Source organism: Lepisma saccharinum, chromosome 21 (assembly GCF_977018435.1).
Source record: "Lepisma saccharinum chromosome 21, izLepSacc3.1, whole genome shotgun sequence".
NCBI lineage: Eukaryota > Metazoa > Arthropoda > Insecta > Zygentoma > Lepismatidae > Lepisma > Lepisma saccharinum.
In genome coordinates, this window is record NC_139249.1 from 16205257 (window position 1) to 16231959 (window position 26703).

General features: G+C 35.4%; 1 protein-coding gene across 6 annotated transcripts in view; it reads right to left on the bottom strand.

Moving 5' to 3' along the window:
* The window catches only part of LOC146004051 (uncharacterized protein ZK1073.1), a 347101-nt gene that overhangs the window by 15531 nt on the left and 304867 nt on the right, over nucleotides 1-26703 (bottom strand). For 5 of the 6 annotated variants that reach the window (XM_083142659.1, XM_083142657.1, XM_083142660.1 and 2 more), the window contains exons 4-8: nucleotides 23011-23128; nucleotides 19083-19293; nucleotides 14223-14297; nucleotides 10050-10145; nucleotides 1569-1684 (exon numbers count right to left, since the gene is read on the bottom strand). In XM_083142659.1, the coding sequence (XP_082998785.1) occupies nucleotides 1569-1684; nucleotides 10050-10145; nucleotides 14223-14297; nucleotides 19083-19293; nucleotides 23011-23128 (616 nt within the window). The remainder of the gene's footprint in view (nucleotides 1-1568; nucleotides 1685-10049; nucleotides 10146-14222; nucleotides 14298-19082; nucleotides 19294-23010; nucleotides 23129-26703) is intronic. The other variant, XM_083142661.1, reaches the window with a different exon arrangement.

Here is a 26703-nt window from a genome sequence, read left to right on the forward strand (position 1 = left end):
GGAGCCACGGCGCATACAGCATGTGAAACGATCACGCGCATTGTGTCAGTGTTCCCGCCTGATCACGCCATCAGCCGTGGCACAAACCAACCTTGGCCACCTTGTTCTCCAGATTTATCACCCTGTGATTTCTTCTTGTGGGGAGATCTAAAGGGACAGGTGTATAGCAACAACCCTCGCACATTCGAACTCCAGAATAACATTATCACAGCTATCCAGGCCATCCCGCAGGATATCCTTGCCCGTGCTTTTCAGAACATGTGGTATCGTCTGCACACGTGCCTCAAGGTCAACGGAGGACATTTCCAGCACCTCCTTGGTTTGGTTTGAGTTGCTGTTTTAAGTCCACTTTATGCACAGTAAGGCTAATTGGGACTGGACCTACAGTTTAAAGTGGGATCCGAACCACTTGTGTCTCCACCGGGTATCGAACCCGAGACCCCTTGATTACAAGGCAATGATGCTACCACTGCGCTACAGGGGAGGCCCTCCAGCACCTCCTCCTCTAGGTAGGTTGTTGTCACACTGTACTGTATTTACAGAAGAGATGTTTCATTCATTTACATTTATGTCAAGTTGTCTAAACTGTTTGGCACCGATATCCTGGACTGTTCTCTACCCCGCTCTTTTCTTCGGTGTCCTAGGGTTGCCTACATGCAAGGAGCACATTTTCCACGGGGCCTCTTTTAACAGACTCACCCAGTACATGTGTTGTGGTATTATGGTGCCAATAACGGCAGTATCCGAGGTTCACTAGTTACATTATGGCTAAAACACGTACAACCACAGCAGCAATCTAAACATAAATCAGCAGGGAATATACTACAATATTCACAGTTACAAACCATTACATGTGTATCCGGTGCATAGATAAACACAGTCGTCGGAGAGCTTGTTTTACTACTGCTTCTATCCCTTTATTTACAACCATTTTTGTTACTTGCCACATAATACCGTAAATATACATTACATTATGTGTTACTTAACTTTGGAATTTTGAGATTTTTCATTTCCATTTTGTCAACTGTTCGGTGTCACAGACAACCAGTATCAGAAGGATGAAATGGATTAACTAAACTGTACATTCTAATTTGGCAACGAGATTTGTAAATATTTGACATGTGTACTGAGACAAAATTTGATATTACCAATTCTTTTTGAATACATTGTTTTTTGTACCATTTATCGTATCATTGGTTCACTTCCTGTTGGGTTACAGAAAGTGTTTTCTCGATGTTTTACAGCTGGTTGTAGCTATGTCATTTTTCACAGAACATGTGTGTTCCTGGCAACCCTGGTATGCATCCCTTCACGACAGAAAATGACGTCTCAGATGCAATCAAATGTTGTGTTGGGTTGCCAGCATTCAGACAGCAAAGCGTGCTATTTTGAACGACTGTAGCACCGAAATGACGCACCAAAGTGAAAAATATTACTGAGAAAAGTTGTTTGTTTTGATGTCCTCTATACATTTCTGTGGTCCGTGGGCGCCATTAAAATGACACCCTGTGTATATATAACAAATAAGAAACAAAATAATAAATAAGAATAATTATAACTGTACATACTTGAGAAAAGAGTTGACAAACTGCTTCAGGTTCTTGCTGTTGATTGTGGAACGGAGTCTGTGTTGGTACTCCTGTATAATTTTGTCCTTGTCCTTCGATGGATCATTCTCAATTTGCTGAGGACATTAAATAGGTATTAGTAACTTGCATAGGGTGGCAATACTCAGATTCCTCTCCGTCAGGAGAACAGTGGCAGAAGCTGGAAGCCACTGTGTCTGTTCATGCAAGATCATGCTAAATACTGTGTATGTGAAATATCTAATATTTGGCTTAAGTGTAATTATTGATCAGCTAGTATGTGGAATCATGTGTATAAATAACTACAAATTCTGTAACAGATTTTTCTACTTAATAATCCGCAATATGGAATAATTTTAAAATCTAAGATTGTAAAATATTTCTAATATGAAGTGACACAATTTTTTTGACGTTACACAAATGTACTCTTGGGAAATATGAAGTAAGAAGGTGATAGATAGATGAACGGAAAAATAATAAAATAGTTCAATTTATTATTAAAAATTAATCTATTATATCAACTGTAAATTGTATCAAAGCATGTTTTATATAATTGTCGAAAAATTGGAATGTTCGAATAACTTCAAAAATTGTATTATTTCAAAACAACATGCAACAATTTAATATTTATTACTTCAAATTTATTTAAGAACTTATGTGTGGGTATGTTTTTTTTTGGTAATCATTTGTAGTAGTCATTGTCAATTTACAGAATATTTGTATGCCACATATTATTCAGATACATTACTAGCAATTATTTATTTGCAATTGGGTTAGTAATATGCTCGAATTTTCACTGCTGTATTAAGCAATAATCAATCTTCTGAACTTTTGTTTGTGATGACTTTGCATTTCTTGTTAGTGTGGTATAGTTAGAGTTCTGCATGGGAACACTTTCACTTGCTCATAAGCGTTCCAGTCTCCCACCCACGAGCGTAAACAATGAAGATCATTTTAATGTGACAATTTGGAACATATATGTAAAATATCCACCCTGGCAGTTTGAGCCCATGATCACTTATTCATTTTCATATATCACTGTATATTGGTAAGGTAGTCTAAACTACATTTTATTGATTGTTTACTTAAGTTTCAATTTCACTTCATGATCCATATTTGACGGTCCTAGAAAAAATATTGTTATAAGTGTACTGGGGGAGGGGGGGCACAGGGATATGTTACCCCCAGTTAAGAAAATTGTCACAAAGTCTCCCACAGCTAGGAAAATTTGCATATGCATCCTCCACTTAATGCAAGCTCCCTTCGATAAAGTATGTCCCACTTAGGAATTTCCATTTCAAACCTGGTGAAAATATACATTTCACCATCGATAAATACCTAAAGATTTATTAACATCAAAGCATATTCCATAAATAATATTATCTGAAGTTTATAAATGTGCACCAACAATATTTATATTTCTAAATTTGGATTTCAATATGGCATTGTACACTCCTCACAAAAAGTTTGGAACTTATTTATTATGCAATAGGTGATAGGCATGGTGGTATATGTCGGTGAAAAGACTAAAATGTCCACCAGACAGATACCATGTGTTGTTGAATTCCAAGGCCGTGTCTATCACCTATTGCCTAATATAACAACCTTCCAAACTTTTTGTGAGGAGTGTATAATTTCTCAGATTCATAAAGTTGTGCATAGATACTTTCCAAACCTTAAGGATGTAATCTGTTATTTTGAAATATATAATTATACTGTATTTAAATCCCACAAAATAATTACTTTCATTATGAATAGTCAAAGATTTTCTGTTACTGTTAATATCTTGTAACTACAGCCATACTACTATCATTTTCTTTTAATTAAAATTTACTCCATTTTATTCCTTACTTAATACAGCAATGTGGAAATTAAGAGCATAAATTTCTTCTATTATCCTTTGTATTACATATATTTTTCTCATTATGAAAACATTATTATGACTTACATATTTCTGATTTAATTGTTATTAATATTTTCAATTTTGATTCAATATTTCACCTTCAAACTTCAGTATATACATATATATTTAATAAAGAGTAATTATTATATTAGTTTAGAGTATTAATATCTAATTCACTAAAACAGAACTTGTCTAATTATAAGCAGGTTTAATGTTTATCGGCAAATTTACTTCCTGGTAGGAAAATATTTAATTTTCGTTTAGAGGAAAATATTGTATTATTGCGTTTTCAACTTACTTTGATGATTTAGTAATGCATAAGTTTGTTTTGTAAATGTGGATTTAGAATTTATTTGTTTATGTTCTTATGAAATGGGGGTGACACAGGGCATGCTTATAAATCTTTTGTAGTAATGGAATCTAACATTAGAATGCTAACTATAGGAGAAAAATATGAAATTTGAAACATAGTCTAAACATTTCATATAAACCAAAAACGTCTCAAAGTTTTTGTATTTCTTAAAAATGAGGGATGTACATCATATAACATTAGAAAAACCTTACATTATAACTACTTATCAAACAGGGTCAAATCAAATCAAACATGAATACCAACATAGTATACATTGACTGAAAACAAACATGATAAAAGAATGGCATGAATGCATAGTTAAATTTCCATATAAGTAATAATTTGCTTACAAATAGAATAATCAGCAACATTCACCATCATAATTTATATTCTGCAAAACAATTAAAGCAAAACAAGAATAGCGAACAATGAGAATTTTTTTTTTATCCTTACCGTCCCATATATATATATATTATTCAGTTCTCTTCAGATGTTTCCAAATTACTAGCATGCAAAATAAAGTTTGTGGAGATTTGCACATCTAGTAACACTGACCAGACACACATATAAAGCTTTGATAATGTAAAACATTACACACGTTTTATCAAAATAAAAATCTACCAACAATTTTGAATTTTCGATACTGTTAAAATACGGGGAAAAGTGATAAAAATACATTTTTTCATGAAGTTGAATTATGTAAGAAATGACAACAAACAAAGAATCATATATTTCGGTTCTTGCCAATCGAATTTAATTTGATGTGTGAAAGTGGTTTGATTCCTCAGTCAATCATATACTCACATCTTTTGCAGTTCGGGATTCGTAACTTTTCATCTATATTTTATCGATTTTGCCAATATTATATCTAACGCAAAAATAGTACATACAACATTTTAATTGATTTCTCTAAAACTTTAATAGAAATAATGCACATTTCAAGTGGATGTTCGTATCATTTTGAAGTTATTTTGTAGTTCCTTTCAAATTAGTGATTATACAAAATAAGCAAAATACCAAGAATTTTACCTATCCAATATTTCAGTTCACAATCTGTAATGTGGGTGCACAATTCTGATATTTTTTTATAGTTTTTACTCATATCAAGGTACAATGCCTTTTCTTATTATTACAAGTGTTGTATTAATCAATTAGGATGTGGAAGAAAAATAATCTTAGAAAAATAATAGCGCAAATTCATAGTACCGTCACTTGTGATATATGAATATAATTTTTCAAGGCAAGGCAATTCAAAAGATGAGAACGACACAATGTTATAATTCAAGTAATAACTAACCTGGAAAATTGTAACTTGCTTCCTCTTTGAAAATAATTCTTATTAACATTAGAATAATCATTCTCTTTTCATTACCATCAGTTATTAAATGTTATGCATTAGAAAGTTCTCTCTTATAGGACATACAAAGAATATGCAGAGTCAATCAGAATCAACATCAATACTTGTTCCTTCAACACCTGTGTCTCAACATTATTAGAATTCTTCAACTTACATTTGTATTTCCAGAAGAAAAAAAACTGTTGGTAGATTTGCATTTCTATAAACAGATTTTAATGTAATGTTTTACATCAGTGTGCATATTTTAGACATGAGTCTATGGTAAGAAAATTGCAAATCTTCAAATCCAAAAAACGTAATCTTTGCATTCATAAATCATATTTTATGAATAAAAATGCTGAAAGTCTGCAAAAAAAAATTACATAACTTGGCATAAATTGCATTGAAATAATTTCTTTACATTCATGCCATGGTGATTTTTTTATTGTAAAAATAAGGTAGCAAAATATTGATGTACACATCTTTTTTTTTTTTTCAAACCAGGAAGTAACAGGGTATCGCTATAAAATATCTAATAAAAAAATTAATTAGCAATGAAAAATGTTAACTGAAACAAACAATATTCATTCAGAAGTTCACAGTACAAGAAAAAAAAACTACCAATATATACGATATAAAACATGCTTATCTAAACTATGTGATCTACATGCTACACAACTCTGATCTCTATATAAACGTGAAATGTTAGCACGTGTTAGCAAAGTGGAGAGTGCGCAGGGTGTGCTGTTAAAACATTACCTCGTCAAGAACCTGTAGAGTAGTAGATTGCATGAGGGAAAAACCATGAAACGAAAATAACAACATTATTCACAGTACGAACCACTCCAAACAGAGACTACATAGGGCTAAGTTCACAAATAAAATGACCGCACATCAAGCATTTTAAATATAAATAATGCCTCCAATGATTTTTCCCCATGACAAGTTATGATGTAACGAAACAGATTACGACACCGAGAACGGTATAAAAAAAAACAACTTACATAAATATACTGAAACATTGTTAGAATCTGAAGAATATAAAAAAAAATGACACAACTTGCAACATGCAACATCCACAATGAAGACTGATCTTAATTAATCTTTTTGATTAATTGTTTTATGATTCAAATTGCTGCCATGCACAAACCAGCTTTGATATTTTGTTTTGCATTGTATTGATAAACAATACTCCATCTTCATTATTTTTTGCATTCTTTTTTCCACACCCTAAGAAACATAGACAATAGTAACATCACATCAGGTTGAGTTTTGAAAATAGTGTACAAGAAGAAAAAATAATGAAAATAATAATAATAATAATAATAAGAGGGGAGTGACTGTGTGTCATCATGCAAGTATAATAAATATGGTGACACAGATACAAATATCTGGCTTACAACAATAACACAGAAAACTATACTATGTATTCTATGGTGTGCTGCAGTAAGATTCCTCAACAGTCCACTTTCTCTCTTGTTAACAGATACAATAAATGTCTACATACAAATATGACTTAATCATTTTCGTTTCTATTGGAACAGGGCACTTTTAAGGTAAGCCTGTGCATGACATGGTAAAAATTATTGAAAACTTAGCCTAGTTCATGAGTTCAGACAAACTAGCAAGTTTCAAGACCAGTTTCAAGTAAATATGTCCGAAATATAGTCAAGCAAACAATTTCCATTTATAAACCTATATTTTCTAGAGAAATAAACATCTTATTTACTTACCCTATAAAGATAAATGTTAAGTGATGTATTGTATTTATGCTGTGTAATTCTACAATAAATACCCTATCTCCCTTATTTGCATCATTCAAGATAAAAACAATAATAGGCACAACCACCATAATCTTCACATTAGATAGTGAATGTATGGAGGATTATTGAATATTTCTTTAGAGTTGTGCTATTCTATCAGAGTAAACTTTGAGTGTTTTATCGATTTGATTTATTTTGCTTAGCATTTCTGCCACTTTTGGCTAATCACGAAGATGGGGATGAGAGATGAAATTTACTGCCGGCAGTAAACTTTGAAATATTAAAAAAAAAACTAAATTAGATCTTGTCTTCTCCCGCATCCCATTTTTTTACACTTTTCGAGCATAAATGGTAACACTTGCAAAGGGACAACACCACCCATTCCAACACTCAAAGAAGGAACATTTAGTGCATTCAACCTCTGAGGCAGCAAAACTGTATTACTCAATACCGTTTTATATAATGCATTATTAATAGGCAAATTCTATGTACATATGTATTCTTCAGCTAATAATGGGTGTCTCAAAAATGCAAGACATTTTGAAACACAGGTACAGAAGAGAAAAATTGTTGCAAGAGATTTAATCATGAAAATAAACAGTGCAGAGGATGCCATTACATAGTTCCATACCGCTGAAGAGATGGGTAGGTTTATATCTTGAATATTGCATAGAGTAGATGACCTTTTCTAAGCAAACATTCCTGCAGTCGTCGACGAACATCCTGAGCAGCTCAATGTACCATGCCCACAGGAATCCGAGACATTTCTTCCCAGATCCTTTCCACTCGACCTGCTGCAACTGAAGAATAGCCCAGACTCATGTGGACATGTTATGTCGAGCTATGCAGAATGTCCCTCGACGACTGCAGGAATTGCTGCTTAGAAAAGGTCATCATCTAGTGGGCATCATCTAACAAATAAACCTACCCATTTCTTCAACGGAATGGATGTATATAATGGCATCATCCTCTGCACTATTCATTTCCATGATTAAATCTCTTGCAACTATTTATTATCTTCTCTATACAGTTTTAAAATATCTCATCTTTTAACGACGCCCTTTATATTTTTAAATTGCTTGCATCAATATTATCTCATTGCTGCCCATCGCAATCCAGGAATTTATCAGACTTCAAACAAATTTCGTGATATATATCAAGTAGAGAAATCGATACTGGCTGATATAGGCATATCGGTAAAATTACAGATAATTTTATTTGTAACACTATTAAGCCTTGTTTCCATGATTAAGAAAAACTAAATAAGCTGACCAAGGCAGTAATTTATTTTATTGAAATAAAATAAATTACTGCCTTGGTCAGCTTATTTAGTTTTTCATAATTTTATTTATATCTATTAACAGCATGTAGTTTAGTGCAATATCTGCCATTGTAAATTAATTGTACAAATATGCAATATATTTTTCAAAGCAATGTTCATCACACTCATCTAGTTATTAATGAGGTTAAAGAAGCACCCAAGTTCATTAAAGAACAAGCGATTTTATTCCAGGTTGGTAATATGTACGTGTATTGGACATTTGTGTTGGTTAATTTTATATCGCTATCAGCAAAAATGTTCTTATCAGTCCATTCCTGGCTTCAACTCTTTTAAAAAAGATACTTGATAAAAATCTAAGTTGTAGAACAAGTGTTTAGCTCTCATTCAATGAACATGATGTGTAAATAAACAACGAAAGACTACATTCAACAAAACTGCATTGTAAGATTGAAAGCGATTCCCAGATAGAACAGATGCCAGAAGTTGGAACTGGCATAATTAGGATTTGGCACGTTCACAGATGGACAATGTACAAAATGCAGATAAGAAAGAGAGATGTGTGAACAGTTTTACACATTGGAAGATCTGGAAAACCATACTGGATTGATTTGAATTTATCACACAGGCACTTTTCCATTATTCGGTAGTTGGCATCTACGCAGTAGTGATAGGTAGATCCAACTCTTTTCGAATTGTGATATTGAATCCTAATGCATTTGGCTAATGGAAATTTAAATAACGAACTCAAGATTTGGGACTTAGATCTCATTCAGTCCTTCGAAGTAACAGTTACCTTTTCGAGAAATGGTCACCGAGTTACTTTGTCAAGTGAATAACTGTAACTAAAGTTACATTTGTCAAGTTCTTTCATGTTTTCATGTGGAAACTTTGGATTATTTTGAAACTTCCTTCCACTATCTTTTCATATCTGAACATTGAGAGTGACTATTATAATTTAATGAAAATTTAATTTTAGATTGTCACTAGTGACAAAAAAAGGGCAATATGGTTGTAATCCATATGAATAAATCATTATAAAAAGTAACTGAGTTACTTCTCAGAATGAGTTACTGAAACTTTAACTGAGTTACTTTATGAGTGAAGTAACCCAGCAACTGGCTTCAGATAACAAATCCAGATTTATAGATTCAGGCACCAAATCCAAGATTCAAGATCCACACAGCAAATCTAGGATTCCGTATTCTGATAGCAAACAATTAACTTCCTTCATTTCAATTTCCAAAAGACAAAACTTCCCTCAAAGCTAAGCCCCATGACAGGCTAAGTTTGCAGCAGGTTCCATGTAATAATCCATGCAAGAACGGGGCTCAGCATATCCCGTGCCTATCTTGCCTCAACTGCCAAGCTGTTCATATCACAGACAGTGAGAAAATCGGCAGTATTGCATCGGAACTATATTCTGCTCGTACATTTGGGTGTATACAGTATATGCGAAAAGTTGCTGCAAACGTAACCTGTCACGGGGCTTAGTATTATACATTACAAAATCTACGTACACCCTGATGTCGTTAGTTGACATGCACGTTTTGAGTATGGATATTCAACGATATTAGTGCATTTATATTCTAGTAATAAAAAAACCTTGTAATTCCCACATGCACCATGAGAACAACAGGCTAATTCTTACATGTGTACACAAGACACCCAATACGGACTTCAATCCACTAATACCACATCATCCCGTAAGACCCATAAAATATCTCTACGGACAGTGTATACGACAAATACTGTTTCTACACCATATTCCCTTGCAAATACAGCCCAGGTCCAGGCAGTAATTAAGAAGAACTCTTTAAAAACCTTTACCTCTTCCTCAGATCCAACCATTGCCTCCCCTTGAGGAACAGTTGCTAAAGAGCCCTGACCATTGGTGAGAGAAAGCTTTCGTTTTGGTTGAATTTTCTGTAGTAATTATAATACAACAAGATTATATATTTTTTAAAAAAAATGAAATTATCTTCGTAGAGATATTGAAACAGTAGCTGGTATTAAAATTAATAATGTTTCTATGTTGCAAAAAAATATTGTTTTGCGATAAAAATCACCAAATTTACTTTCAACGCATCTAGAAACGTGAAAGTAACTACATAAAATGAAGTAAAATACAACCAAATTCACATGTTGATCTTTATACAAAAGAGATTTACTTATTTACATATATAAAGGAAATATAAATACACATAAGCAAATCACTAATTTTTCCGTGAAACTTACATGTAGCGGTTCAACTTGGAAACTTGTTGCTTCACCACTGCTTCCGGTTCCTGACATTTTCCTGCATGCTGCTAGGAGCGCTGGTGTAGCCAGTTTGTCTGCTACGTTTGCTGCATTTTAGTTGTTGCAGTAGCGGAGCCAAATGTGATGCTACTACTATTGCACTGAAACCCAGCAAACAAACTGGCAACACCAACACTCCTAGAAGCATGCAGAGAAACGACAGGAACCGGAAGCCAGCCAAACAGTGAAGCAACAAGTTCCCAGGGGGCACCGAAATTAATAGAACCTCTACAACTAAGTGTCGTGGAAAAAGTTAGTGATTTGCTTACATGTATTTATTGTACAACCACATCTTTTATTCCCCATATATGAACAAGGAAATATATAAAACATAGTTTAATAATTTTCTCCTATAGGACCATCATTTCTTTGTTACCTACATTATATAGTATTCAAAACTAATACCGGAACAGGTAAATAACAGATGTTACCCCAGACATGTACTTGCATGGATCAACACACCATGTTGGGATGTTTCCAAAGGAATGTTCAAGAAAGCAGCAGTGATGACACTAATACAACAATCTTGTTATTTGAAACTGCACCTCCTAGGTGTGCTTCAGTGCAATGTCTAATAAAATTATTTATTAAACTTTTGGGACAGCAGAGTTGAGACTGTATAACCAATAATAAAGTTACCATTCACCACTGTTCGTTGTTCTCCAAAACTATTCCTATTACAAAAGAATACAATAAATTTTATTTTGAAAGTGACTTTTATTCTGGGTGTTTTGTTCTTCTCCAGAGAGCATTGATAAAATAATCCTGCGATTGTCAAGCCTGAACCAAACTGGCAATGATAGATCCTAGTATACAGTAAATACGTACTAAACTATTTTCTAGAACAATAGTAGGTTTCTAGCAGAAAAATTTACTATCGTATCTCTACTTTCTTCCTTGTGCTCTACCGCTTATATTGTCAACAAACCAAACACTATTCTGCTCCTAAGAGCAACCAGCAGAAGACAATGTATAGCTTTGTCTTCATAATTGTTTGAGATATTTCATATTGTAGCATATCCCTTACCCTACATGATGGATGCATTAAGAAACACACTGAAAATTTCATTGTTATGAGTATTTCCAAACACACAAACCTACACAGAATTGTATTGTCTTGCACTGTCAATGTGTATTATTTCTCATGAAAAGTTATATAATGGCGTTGCCATGTAATCAAGTGGTTCCAGGTTTGATACCCAGTGGAAGCACATAGTGGTTCAGATCCCACTTTAAGCTGCAAGTCTAGTCCTTATTAGCCTTCTTGTGCATAAAGTGGACTAAAAACAAAAAACAAAGAAACTCATGAAAAGATATGCTTTTCATAAACTTATAATAATTGCTATGAAATATAACCCTTCACAGAGCTAATCATAATACACACAGCACTATAATTTTACATTTTAAAACTACTTATATGTGTGTTCACCAGTAGCGTACGCAGGATTTCATCAAGGGGGGTGTTATTTCGAAAACTTTCTACAAATTCACATTAGCATTGTTTTATTATACTTTAATTAATTAATCAATTAATAATAATAAATTGATTAATAATTCTTATAATAAATTAATTAGTTTAATTACTACTAATGCAGCTGCTATTTATGGAAGATATAGAACAAAATTACATTTCTTTTGTTTCTTACAAAATAATTGTCTAGTCAACGGTTATTTGTATATGATAAGTGAGACATTTTAAGTGTGAAGAAAATCCATAAAAACAAGCAAATATATTAAATTTATTGAAATAATCGAAATATGAAACTCATTCAAGGAGCCGCGCTGGTCTAGTCTGACAACTTCGTGGGATATCCGGGTTCGATTCCCGGAATTGGTTCGAATTTATCCAGCCTTCTCCGCACCCAGCCTCATAGCAATGGGTACCTGAGAGCAACCCTGGGGGATGAAGGCTGCCGGAGCATGGTTTGATCACATCACCTGCAAAATAGTTCGAGATCGAGAATCTTTGGGGCACACCACACCACTACGTGTGCCTTCATGGCACGGTGCTATATGCACGGGACAATTTACATTACCTTTACCTATGGAACTCGCCCAGGATGATGATGAAGCGCGAGAATACATGTTGCTAAATTCTACTGAGTCTATGTTTTCGTTGAAAAGTAAGTTTATAGACATTCCAACACATTTATCACTTCTAGGTGATTCACAAAGCACTTCTTCAAAATTATTTAATGATGTGGATGTAGACTCAGCATCACTTGAGAGTTCACAAGGGGATGTGAAATCAGTAACGGGAAGAACGTTTGCAATAAGGTCAGCACACTGCGAGGAAGCAAGGAATTTTCACAACTCTCGCAAGAGTCACTGCGCGACTTTTTGCAAAAAAAATTGCAAAATTGAACTTTGCGGCCGCTTAGATTGTGTTTGGAATGTTGTGTTTTTCTTCATTCTGCATGGGAATAATAATTCAAATTATTATTATTATTATTATTATTATTATTATTACTGTCGCAGATCTTTGACTGTGATAAATTAGCCATTTTTAATTTTTTCTACAGCATTTTCCATAATATTTCAAAAGCTCAAGGGGGGGGTTTAAACCCGGTAACCCCCCCCTTGCGTACGCCACTGGTGTTCACCAACAAACACATCCAATGTATAGCAATAATAATAATGATATGGAGGCATCTATAGAAAACCGTACATATAATGTTCCCATAAACTTAATTATGTTAAGTAATGGTATTTTTTAAAAATAAAATAGTCATATTATATTTGGTGAAGGCAGTGGAGAATGTATTTTAGAAAAAAAAAATCATGAACTAGTGTAACTTCTGCTTCAACTTACAATAAATTTTGGTATTGCATGTGGAGATTTTATCACGGTGAAGTGGAAATATTTGAGGCTTGACTCGACCATAGATTTGTGTATGAAATAACTTTTTCAAATATTTCATTGACAAGAAGCATTTTCAAATTCTGAAATGTTGAATCTGTTCCAAGACAGGGATTGCATGTAACGATAATTATAATAGCATGTTGGTTGATTTGGTGTTTTAGGTCCACTTTATGCACACATAGGCTAATTGGGACTGCACCTACAGGGATTTGAACCACTGTGTGCCTCCACCAGGACCCCTTGATTACAAGGTGACAATGCTACCACTGCACCATCGGAGAGGCCCTTATAATAGCATGTATGTCATACCAAATGCTTAATTTCAGACTTTCCAGAATTCAAAATATTACAAGTTCTTGAAAACAAAAGAACTTTGAAAAAGTTGTTTCTAACAAGTCTAGAATATAGCTGAGCCCTAATATAATAATTAAATATATTTAATTAACATAATTTTGGCCGCTCAAGAAGAAACACCAATCATTTTGAACTCTTGCTTCCGATATCTCCAGGTCAAATCTGATAATGCCAAAAATCGATGAGAAACTGGTTTCTTTTTTACGCAGATAAAAGCATGTTAAGTAAACACATTAACGAAATTTGTATCAAAAGTATAAATGTATTACCTGTAAGTAGGATTAACAATAAAATTAAGTTTTACAATGTTGCTTCAATTAGTATTTCATGTCTATCATCACACAAGTAAAGCTTGTTATGTACATTAAGTTATGCATTAGAGCATAACACCAAGCTGTAAATTACATCTTTAGGAGAGAATAAAAAAATAATAATATTAAGAAAATAAATAACATGTTATAAAAAAATAAGAATTAAATACTCACATGACCAAATTTGTGGAACACAAGGTAATGTTCTGCGGATGTGTTCATGGAACTTCCCAGCTTCCAGTTCATGAACTGTAAGAGAGATGTAAAGATTAAGATAATTGACATGTGACATGGAGGTTTCACACCGAAGTAAATGACAAACTACTACACACTGGAAGAGGCACTTTCCCCCGAAGGTGCAAAAATCTACACATACACAAATATATACAGTAAAACCTGTCTATCCTGGAACATGATGGTTCCGAGCAAAATTTTTCATCTTAACAGTTTTCCTTCTTATACAGGGTTGACTTTAAATACAGTATAGAGCGCTGCAGGAAATAATGGAAAGACAGATTTACATTTCGCATTACTTATAATGTAGAGTACTAATGCATGTACGTACATGAATAAAAATTATATACAGTCGCAATAAGCATAGCAGAGATTACAATTATGTAACTACACAACATGTTGGTACACTTTTTACAGTATTGTAAGAACATACAGTACGTACTTATGTATCTTTTCGAACCCGGGACCCCTGGTGCCGTAGCGCGATGTGCATAGAGGGAAAGAGAAAGATTGAAAGATGGAATAAGAGAGGTGAAGAAAGATTGAGATAAGTGAAGAAAAAAGAAAGAAACAAAGAGAGATAACAAGAAAAATAGAAAGATGACGAAAGAACAGAGGAGAAATAGACAAAGAAAGGTGGAGAAAGAGGGTACGAGATGAAAGAAAGAAACGGAATCATAACAGCTATGACGATCGACAATGTTACCGATAAGCGAGTGGCAACAGAGGCGTGTTCCACTTACAGTATTGCATTGTTTTCTTGCAAGCGAAAAAAATAAAGTAAGAAATTTCCATCTTACTGAGAATAAAAACATCTCGTTGGTCTTTAAATGGTGTTCCATTTCCGCGTTAAGGAGGTTTCTACCTTAAGCAGGTCATTTTCATGTATAAAATCGATCCGTTCTGGGGACTTTTTTTTTTTTTTTCCGTATTTACAGGTTTCCTTATTATAGAGGTTCCGGGATATGCAGTTTTTACTGTATAAATAAAATTATTATATGACATACATATTTATAATGTTATTAAATATAAAAGTAAATCACTAAATATTTAAATACATGATCATTAAATACATATAACGTAATTAATCTGTTACTATATTAGATATTTATAAAGTAGCAAACTAATTCCTTTACTAACTGGTTAAAAATGTCAATAAATTACAAAATAGTTGGAATAGTTTTATTATGTACAGGGTGGCGAAAAAAAGGTAACCAAACACATAAGGTAACTGTTCTACATTTTGGTTACCTTTTTTTATGCCAGTCTGTGTAAGTTCTTGTTGAGTTCTTGCTTTCGAATAATATACATTACATTAATTAGATTTCATAGTTATACTTGTCTGACATCCCTGTTTTACTTTTATTGTTCACATATAGTTATGAGTGTAGATCTGTTAACAATCTCATATACACAGGTATATATATATATATATTTTAAAAAAAATTGCATATCTTTGTTGTTACAACAAAAAGGTCTCCTTCCGAAAATTCTTGATGGGTGGGGATTTTTGAGGACAAGATTGTTGGTGGCGGAAATTCCCTCTGCCCCTCCCCCCAACAAATTGTGCACCTTGCGTTTATCTCTAGAGTCAAGCCAAGCTAACTCCCGGCAAGGGACCCATCTTTATCAAAGTGACCCCCTGCAGTGTTTACCTACGAAGAAACTTGAAGTCAAACAGCTGATTAAGCATATCGCTGTGACCTGTTTGGGCAACTAGCCGCAACCTTAAAATCCCTCCTCCTCAAAGTGGCCATTAGGGAATAAGAATTTTGTCAAAATAACCAATCTGTGCTGTGAATGGGGGCGGGAGTTACCCTGGCGTGGGTATATAGGGCAAAAGGTTTAACCTGGCACAGCTTCTGCCAAAAGCTTATCCGTCATCTGCAGGACGTTGTTGCCACTGATTTCGGTGCAAGCAAGCAAACGTGGTGACAGGCTGGGCTGAGAGTGGTCATTTTGGTGTGCAAGCACAGATGTCTCCACCACCAGAACATTCACGACCTTGACAACATGACAACAAAGGACATGCGAAGGAAGCGGCGACCCCTGGTAGGCCAAGGTTGAAAATACTCACGTGATGCCCGGGAGAGTCGGCTAGCAGAAGGATATCTATGATTTGGAGTGAACTGTGCCAGGTTAAACCTTATAGTTGGAGAAAAAAATGATTCCCTGCACATTCACTACCAACAGACATAGGTAACACAATGTACAGTATTGAGGAAAAGGAGTGATACTCAAGCGACACTTGCAGCTTGTTGTGTTACTCTAGTATGAAAGGTTGCCCTTATTTCTGTAGATTCGTTTCCAAGTGACACTTCGAAAAATCTTTTTTTTTTACCCAGTTCCTACACATAATGATGATAGTATCTTCTGTAGAGAAGGGCTGCCAATAGATGTTAAGACCATTGGTATGGGTGGGTGGCAGCCTTTTCTGAATTCTGGTGTGAACAGGAAATGCATATATTTGTAAGATAATCCACTCTTTCTCTTTTGGGAGGGAGATAAATGAATTCTTATATTATTATTACACAAATAAGTTAATATTTATTAATTTTTAATTACAATGTTGTTCAAGAACCACTCTGTTGTTGTATTATAACAGTTAACCAACTTGTTCAAATATTTATTTGGAGTATAAAGGGTGACCTTTTCGAAAGGCAGCAAAATGTCTCTTCTAGGTAACAACACTCTGGCAGACCGGCACCCACACTCGGGGAAGATTGTGTTGTATCCTGTTCACGTGTGTTTGTGATTGTCCTCTTATCAGTTTTATCTTATTAACATTCATTCTCACCTTTGTGAGAAGCCAAAGTGGCAGAAAAGTGAAGTAAAATAAATGAAATCAATCCATCAAAATCATATTTTACCATATTTGAAAATTTCTGACGAAGACTATTTACAAGGTTATTTACCAGACTGTGCCACTCAGCGAAGATGTATGAGAAAATATTAGAGAAAAGAATAAGGTAAGTAACAGAGCTGAACATGAGAGAGGAACAGTATGGATTTAGAAGAGGCAGATCAACAGTAGACCTGATATTCACCATTACACAAATGCAGGAAAGGCACTAAGAGTATGGAAATTATTTGATTATGGCATTCCTAGATTTAGAAAAGGCATACGATAGCATGGACAAAATAAAGATTTGGAAGGCTCTAAGAGAGAAAGGAGTCGAGGAAGAGATAGTGGGTATACTGCAAAGGCGAACCAGAGTTGTGTGTAGACACCAGTTGAAAGAACAGAGTGGTTCAGTATAAGTAATGGACTAAAACAGGGAAGCACTCTTTCCCCACTGCTCTTCATAATTACAATAGATGCAATTAATGAAGAGGTGGGGAAGAAGGTAGGAGAAGAAGAGATGAAGGCTCGGTTGTTCACTGACGACTTAGTAATATGGGGACACAGGGAAGAAGAAGTACAGAGACAGCTTGATAGTTGGAATGAGGAAATCAGAAGAGAAGGAATGAAATTCTGTGCAGAAAAGAGTGAGGTGCTAGTAACAACAAGAAACAGATCCAGAAATGAACCAACAGAAGAGTTGAGGGTAGTGGAGAGCTTCAAATATCTAAGAAGTATAATTGAGAGAAGTGGAAGAATAGATGAGGAAGTAAACAGAAGAAGACAAATGGGTGGTGGACTATATCGAAGTGTTCAAAGATTAATGTGGAACAGGTATGTACCTATGAAATGCAAGAAGGTAATATAACACATACTATGGCCAATAATTACGTATGAAGCAGAGACAAAAGAAAGATGCAGGCAGTAGAGATTAAATTTTTAAGGAGTATATTGGGGAAGACTAGAAGGGATAGAATAAGGAATGAGGAGATCCGACAGCCAGTGGATGTAGTGAAGCTTCAGGACAGAATAGATCAGCCACAGAAGAGATGGTTTGAACACATGAAGAGGATGGATGCAGAAAGACTACCAGTAGGAATAAGGACAAGGGAGTGTTAGGAGAAGAGGACAAGATTGGAACACTGTGGAAAGAGAGGAGTGCTGGAAGACCAGACAACAATGGAGATGCTTGATTTCTATGTCGATCCAGCCAGAGGCAGGAAATGGCGAAGGATGATGATGATGACGAGATCAAGAACCAAAATTTTCCAGACTTACACGATTACAGCAATTCATATATTTAAACATGTGCAAAAAAAGGCCACTATATTTTACGTAGATAATACTGCACTCTGGATGCCACCGAACCAAGTTTTTCGAATATTCACTTCACATGTAAAAGTGGTAATTGCAGGATTGACTTATGGGTAACAAAGATTTTTTTATTTAATTACAACAGAATAATATATAATTACAGTAAAATTTAATAATAAAATCTGCATTAATTCTAATATCTACCAAACACAACCCAAAAATTACAACAAACCACTTACTGTAAAAGAGTTCCACATGAAAATAGTTCAAAACATGACCTTTTCCTAGAGTATTTAACATAGAATTTCTACTATAACTACTGGTAATGCTGAGTATACCAAATCAAAGTATAGTTTGTCCACAACAAATTTACAATTTATTTCTTGCTCGTTTCCCTTTCTTTATTCAAAAACCTACTTTTAGTGCACTACTACAAAAATGTCTATTTTTCCAGAAATAGATTAAATTTTACTGACATTTCCAGAAAAAGGTAAATTCCCTGACTTTTCCAGGATTTCCCTGCTATTTAGAGGAGGTTGAATATTTCTGTGTTAGTGCCGAAAGTAACCTTTTGGAGGCCAGTGCTCAAAGTGAGGGGAAAATTTATGCAACTAGTAACTTCATCATTCCCTTCAGCAACTTACCTTGTCCTTCATATGCTCCATGACTGAAGCAGTGCTGCCTGTACAGTTGATAAGACAGAGGCCAAGAATTCGAGTTGGATGTGCAAGGCCAAAGCGAGCTAAAATATTGGCGCCAGCGCCCTCGCCAAGGCCAATCACATATTTCACATGGAGGAAGTCCAGAACCGTCACTAAATCTTCACCCATAATTTGTAGCGTTGGGAACTGGAATCTGAGAAATGAAATTAAGAATAAATTTATGTTATTTAGACGGTAACCAAATTTCATTAGTTTTCAAAAATACTGAAGGCAATATGGTAAATAATAATCTTTTGAGGGGGATACTCAAGACTAAAGATAGTGTCTTGAATTGGGAAAGAATTTCATACCAGTGCTATAGCAGAGGCGAAGATATAGTACAAGCAATGCAAGCACTGCTTGCATTATTCGAATATCATTTAATGTACTTAATGTTTTAGCCTTATTTCGTTTCCATCGCACTCGATTTCGCGAAAAATTACGGCCGCAAACTCCCTCAGCAGCTCTGTAGCAAGCACCAGCCTCAATGCTTGCGGCTGTTCTGCGGGAAAATAACGCACCCGAAAGAGTCACATGGCGAAGCGTGAAATTCGAGTGGAACCCGTCCACAACGCTTATACCAAAAGCTCTGCTTGCTGAGCTTGCGTTATTCCCGAAAATGGCCGAGCTCAACCGAAAGCAGAAGGATACATTGCCACCAAAAACTACGAGTAAAGAATATTCTTCATGAACACGTAAACAAGATCGCGAATATAAAAATAATTCTTAGTCATAAAATAACTAGAATAAGTTATTATCATTGTTCTAAATTCCATATATACCATTTTATATTACAATTTTAGATTTCGCGAATTGTAAAACGCGTAAAAAAGTGGATATTGGGAGTTCGGGCGAGATGGTAAAGGGCGGGGGTTTGTATTTCCAGGAAGTGAAATGTCTGCACCCCCGTGAAGAGTTTCCCCAGGGAGGGAGGGAAGATTCGACGGACCTTGGTCTGCACCCTGTGTCCAGCTCGGTCCAGCTCAAATTACGTCAAAAGTGTTGACCGCACCAGTATTTGCAACTGCCAAATTATTTACACAGTAATTCAAGTGAGCTGTTTCACAAATTTTACAACCACATTCAATAAATTGACTGCTTTTGAATAAAACTTGGGGTGAAAATAAAGCTATCTAAAAAGAACTCTCTACTGATATTTACACAGCACAATTAAATCTTATACATTGTACACATTATGGACACAAGAACATGTTTTAAGTTTTATTATTATGACACAATTGGTGCTCCCAGGATTTTTTGTAGTAGTCTTCTCATTTTGTCATCTTTTCCTGCCTTTGACTTTCCTTTTCTTAGGAATACTGGGCCAAAGGGGGGCCAACCCTCCCCCGGCCCCGGCCCCGCCTCTGTATGACACTTTATTACTTAAATATTATGTATATACTCTTTCTGCTGTAATGATTCTGATTCCACCGCTTAATTTCTATATCCATACTGATATATCTTTCCTTCCCATGAGGGATAAAATTAAGGAAATAGGTTGGTATCACTTTCGGTCGTTTCAGAGATTTCCAAAGTGATCTTGCGTGGATGCTTTCCAGTTGTGGAAAGAGCATGGGAGTGTCTTCACGTTTTGAGAACCTTGAGACCCTAAGATTTGTTGAATTGTTCGATAGCGGGAAATTTCTCATATATGCAAAGGAGTTTGGAATTTATTGTGGTGAGTACATCGTCTATGCATGTGTTTCTTTGGTTTGAAATGAAATTTTTAAAGTTTGTATTTAACTATTTATTTTAATGTTTGACTCCGAATACGGTGCCCACAAATCCAAAATTACAATCACGCAGTGTAAATTAAATAAATGAGTTATTTTACCTTAATCCGTTTGGTCACCGTTTGCCCACATTAAAAAATAATGAACAAATGAAAGTACTAATAAATAAATAAGAAATTACGTACCCCTTTAGTCGTATGCGGAAAGTTTGCATATGTAAGACGTTTACTACCATACGAATAACGTTACCTGGAATTTCGAAAGTAAATGTGACGTTTGAGGATCATATGGTTTATTTTTAGAACCGGCACTTTATTATGATATTTTGACAAATACAGTGACCGGGCCAATGAGGCTATAAACCTTTAATCCTTCTCTTGGCGTGCCATTGTACTACATGTTTTGTTGTACTGAAACATTGCTTGCCTCCTTCGTAAGACTACGCTTCGCTACTGTGCTATAGTAAGTTATAATTAGGGGTCGAAAGTTGATGAAAAATCATATTTTATTTCTGAGCTTTGAAAACAATGCTAAACCATACTAAATGCAATGGAAAATCTGTTTCCATTCAGTTAAAAACAGAAAACATTATTTTTATTTCACAGTTTTGGGCATTTTCTGGCTCTTTTGGCTTTTAGATCATTTTTCAGTATTTTTTGCCATTTTTGTCGCATTTTTCTTTATTTTTGAGGTTTATCTTTCTCCTACCCTGTTGTTTCGTGAATTTTAAATGCATTTGCTAGCATAATTTACATATTTAAATTTCCTGACATCACCCTTTTAGCACGTTCGACATTAATCGAAATACAGTCAATGGAAAAACACAATATTATTTTTTAACTGAAATGTTGGGCAATGGATTAAATAATTAATTGTGATAAATTTATTTTCCCATCAATAAGCTTAAAATACTTATTGTGTGAAGCCTCTATTATCACTTTAATCTGTGGTTTTTAAAGTAAAATTAGTCACAATATAAAAAATATAATCTGATGTACGTGAAACACAACTCTATTTTCAGATGCTGAGACAAGGACCACTTGGAAAGGAGGCGAATGACTCATACAGAGAAAAAACTTTGTGGTGTATTTTATGTAACCTTGGAGTAAAAATAATAAAGCATGTAATAAAAATACGGTAACAGTTCGATCTCTGCCGAACGGATTTCTTCACTTTTACAGAAGAAACTACTTACGGAGATGAGTTTCTGTAGCATTCTGAAAGTTCGTGGAGGTATTTTCTTCCATCGTGGAATCTATTCAACCGGGAATTCATGTATTTTTGAAGAAAAATATCTCTCCGACGCACAATTACCGTTGCTTGTATTTGTCAACCGGATGTTCCCTACGTTTCATGACGTAACCCCCTGTCAGTGTTTCCAACCACGCCGTTATTTTGCAAGAAGTGAAGGTGATTATATTTTTTTAAAAAGCTGTATCGCATTGTTTTACGAACACATTTTTAACTATGCTTGCCTAACCTAACATAACCTTGCCGGAAATGGTTCGTGGGGCTATCCGTGAATGGTTTGTGGGGCTATTCAGGTATTTTTCTGTTACGAAGGTTGGAAACACTGCATACCCACATGGTCTACGACGCGACTCAAGCTGTGCCCGCCATATTGTGCGTTACGGAAGCTAAAAAAGGAAGAACAATAAATACTGATAATGTGAAAAATTGAAATTATTTTTGTGAAAAAAGCAAAATGCCACCTTAAAGAATCTTTCGCAATGCAGAATAGGTAAGTACGAATGTTAAAAACGACGAAATAAACGAGTGAGAGGTGTTTGGTGGAGATTGAAGCATACCCTAACTATTCTATGATTGAACTGGTACCAAAAATACATTAGCACTTAATTCTCTTTTCCTATTTTAAGCAAAATAATAATAATAATAAATTACATATCGAAGTAGAATATTGACTGTGATTGATGCAGAAATATTTAGCCTACTGCCTTCTTCAAATATTAGTTTGGAAATCTCTGCTGCAAACATGTCAAATAACTAGCCTATTTGAATTTTTATGCAACTTACTATTATTTTTTAAAATCAAAAGCGTTAAAATTGCACTGTAAAGTGTTTCTCCCACACTGTGAGGACGACTCTGAATTCAAGATTCGAATAATACCAAAACTTACTCCTCTGGTAAAGGTGATGCATTGTCCTCTTGACCTGGTACGTCGATGTGTATAAAAATTGACCTTTCCTTGATTTCGCACATGCACGGATGTTCCACAAAGTCGTGAAACGATGTGTCTGAAATTGAAGAAAAGAAAATGAGTTAGCAATGTAATGAAATATTGACTTCCTGAAGTAAAACATACAGTTATCATAATACAGGGGCGGTTGCTGATATTGTTGCAGTGTTGCACAACGACCGGATATTTTCCAATGAATTTTCATACTTTTGGTTATCATTTTCTCATTATTTTCCTATTAAATATGTTGAACATAAAAAAACAATTGTTGCCCTTAATTATTTTATAAAAGCTAATTCCATTATGATCTAAAACAAGGAGGCAACCTGCAAGATTTCACAGTATATGAGTAGACCCACACACAGGTGCGGTTGCAAAGCCCTAGCAACGGCCTAATCTCTACAGCGAGGAACATTGGAGCGACGTTCAACGCTGTTCTTCCTATTCCCTGCTTCAGTCGGGTTGGACCGGGTTGGACGTTGCAGGAAAGTTACAACACACAAGCAGGCGCGTCGCCTGATAATGTTCGCATGAGCACACGAACACTCATGTATAAGTTTCAAATTACGTACATATTATATGCACACAAACATACGTATATTTATTCGAAAGAATGCTATGTTTGATGTACGAGTATATACACACAATTTACTCCGACACGACTTCTTTCACGTCTGATAACTTCTCTAGATAGTTGGTAACCCTGACTCCAACGATGTTCCACGGAGGGCGTTGAACACAATTGCTGTGCGTGTTGCATAGAGCTGACAGCTAAGGGGCTGTTGGCCACTATACCCCGAAGGTGTTCACTTCGCAGTGCGAACACTGATGCAAGCGGAAATACTTCTTACATTCGGCACCAGAGTGCAGCATGTACAAGGCGTGTCTAGGGGGCTCCAAAATATCTGTGCTACATAGTTGCAAACTTTAGCGAGAATTCGCTAAACCTGGCAGATTTTAAGTGGGAGAGGGACAATTTCCCCTAGGTCCTTCTTGCATTACTTCAAATGCAGCGTGATTTGGGGGGGAAATTGTTGAAAATAATTTAAACTGTTATTCTCACTTTTTCAATTGAAGATGAAGTTACAAGGAAGGGGAGTAAATCTGCATTCAGTACAAAAACATTATTGTGAACACTCGTATGCGAACCGCACGCGACGCCACCGCACACAGGGTCAGGCTTCGACGGAGGACGACAACCAGCAACGAACCCCGTGATGCTAATTCTTTCATACGCCGTTAGAGAGCAGCAGCGTGCAAGCAGTATGCAAAGCAATCTGTGGTGCAAAGCCTTTGCATCTCTCTCTCGTGACGTAGAACAAATAAACACGTTGGGCAAATATAAATATTTTCTTTTGTGGGGAATCTTAATCTAATTGACTAACGTTACCACACCAATATTTATATACGTATATATTTCACCAATTCTAATTCAGTTTAAAATATAACTTCTCGTATATGGACGTCCAGAAGGGGGGCAAACGGGGCCACTGCCCTTGGAAAATGAAAGTCAACCAAAAATGATATATTTCACACATATTTATAATTTCATTTCAGCCACAATAATATTGTTAAAATATAAATTCAAAATGAAGGAATATTTCTTTGAGGGGACAACACTATTATAGGGGGAAATGTGCCTTGTTTGCCTCGTTTTCCAACAGTGTTGTCAGAGACATGCGCACAGAACCAACGGAAGCTGCTGTGAAATTATACAAAATTACACACACAGATTTTGAAAATACCCCCTTATTTCACACATACGTCAAAATGGGGGGGGGGCAAACATTTAAAGGGCAAGCAGGTGTATTTCCAATCTTAGGAAAGAAAAGAAGCTAAAGATGTTAGAAACGTCGTCATTTTTGCATTATTTTATTGTTTGTTTAATTCTTCATATTGTCTCTTATGGACTGGTTCGAATTTTTTCTGGAACACAATAACTTCGAAATGAATCACTGATTTGGGGGAAATGCCTTTCTTCTCTGAAAAAATGCATCGCTTGGAAAAAAAATCACACCCATTTTCATAAGCGAAGTTGGTGGGGGAGCAGAACGAGACAAAGTGGCCATGTACTTAGGTACAGAATGTATGAAAGCAGGATCGTTCAGTAACACATATTTGCATAGCAGCTTGTATATGTAGCATACACGACTGTTTGAGCGTCAACCTCTGTGACATAGTAGTTTGCACAGTGCGCTAAGACGCCAGGTGTCTCTGGTTCGAATTCCGGCCTGGGCATGTGTGTTGTGAGTGTCCCTTCATCAATTTCATCATATAGAGCACTTTACGATACTAGGTTTGAATCCCGGCCTGATCATGGGTGATCTTTATTGTAATTGTCCTTTCTTCAATTTTCGTCGTCACCTTGAAATCAAGGGGTCCCGGGTTCGGTACCCGGTGGCGTATTTGCAAACCCGATAGTGCTGCAGAACCAGAGGTATATAAAGCTTTCTTATTGGCTGTGTGCACCGGAAGTGTTTATGTTCCGTGTCCATTGTTCCTTGTTTCTTCGTATGGAAAAATAAGACTCGTGATTATATAGTAATAAAGTTTGTAATCAGATTGTCGAAATTATGTTAAGAAATATACGTTTATATAATAAATATAATGTTTAAAATGATATACGTTGAACATACATAATTGTCTCAATTGTCATAGGTAGTTACAATGTTTGCACTGATGTGACTTTAAATAGAAAAATCATTCACTTCAAGATGAGTTCTGATTTCTGTCTTCTAAAACATTGATTTAAATAATTGTGCTAAAATATCAACCTTAGTATTAATGTGTTTCTTAGCTTGTTGGAATGGATATTTGAAATCTACACTGTTAATTTGAACTCTGCCATCTAGCGTTACCTGAAGGAACGCTGCATTAATTTCCGGAATGGCAGCCAATCAGAAGCCAAATATCGCTGGAGGTTCTGCAGTACTATAGGGTTTGTAAATACGCTACCAGGTGGAGGCACATAGTGGTTCGGATTCCACTTTAAACTGTATGTCCAGTCCCGATTAGCCTTACTGTGCACAAAGTGAACTTAAAACACCAACTCGAATACAATCTTTCTTTAATTTTATCATATCATCACTGATCCTCAACTTCGCGATTAGCCAAAAGTGTAATAGAAGTATAATAGACCAAATCATTCAATCAATTTCATTATATTGTCGTTAGGGGGTGGATTTATATGCACTAAATATGACCAAAATATGCACTAAAACAAGCATAATATGCACTATAAATTTTAAAAGCGTGTCCCCAAATTATGTACTATGGTCTACATATATTTTATGATACTTTAGTGACAGTACAACCAGAGAAACGGAAACTAACAACCACCCCCCCACCACCCGGCTTCAATGGGCCCGTTCCGAAAGTCGCACGAGTTTAACGCGTTAGACGAGTTATGGTAACTGGCCGTTCCATAAGTGCTTCCGTGCGTTTCGTGAGTTTCATTATGCTGTCCCAAAAGTCGCATTCCGTGCGTTTCGTGCAAGAACGAGATTCACCAACCGCACGGGCCAGGGTGCTGGTTTGTTCCGTGAAAATCGTCTGCTCCTTGCAGACAAAGCGCGTGCTGATGGATTCAAACTGCACTAGTTCGGAAAATGTATTATAATTTTAACAGATAGC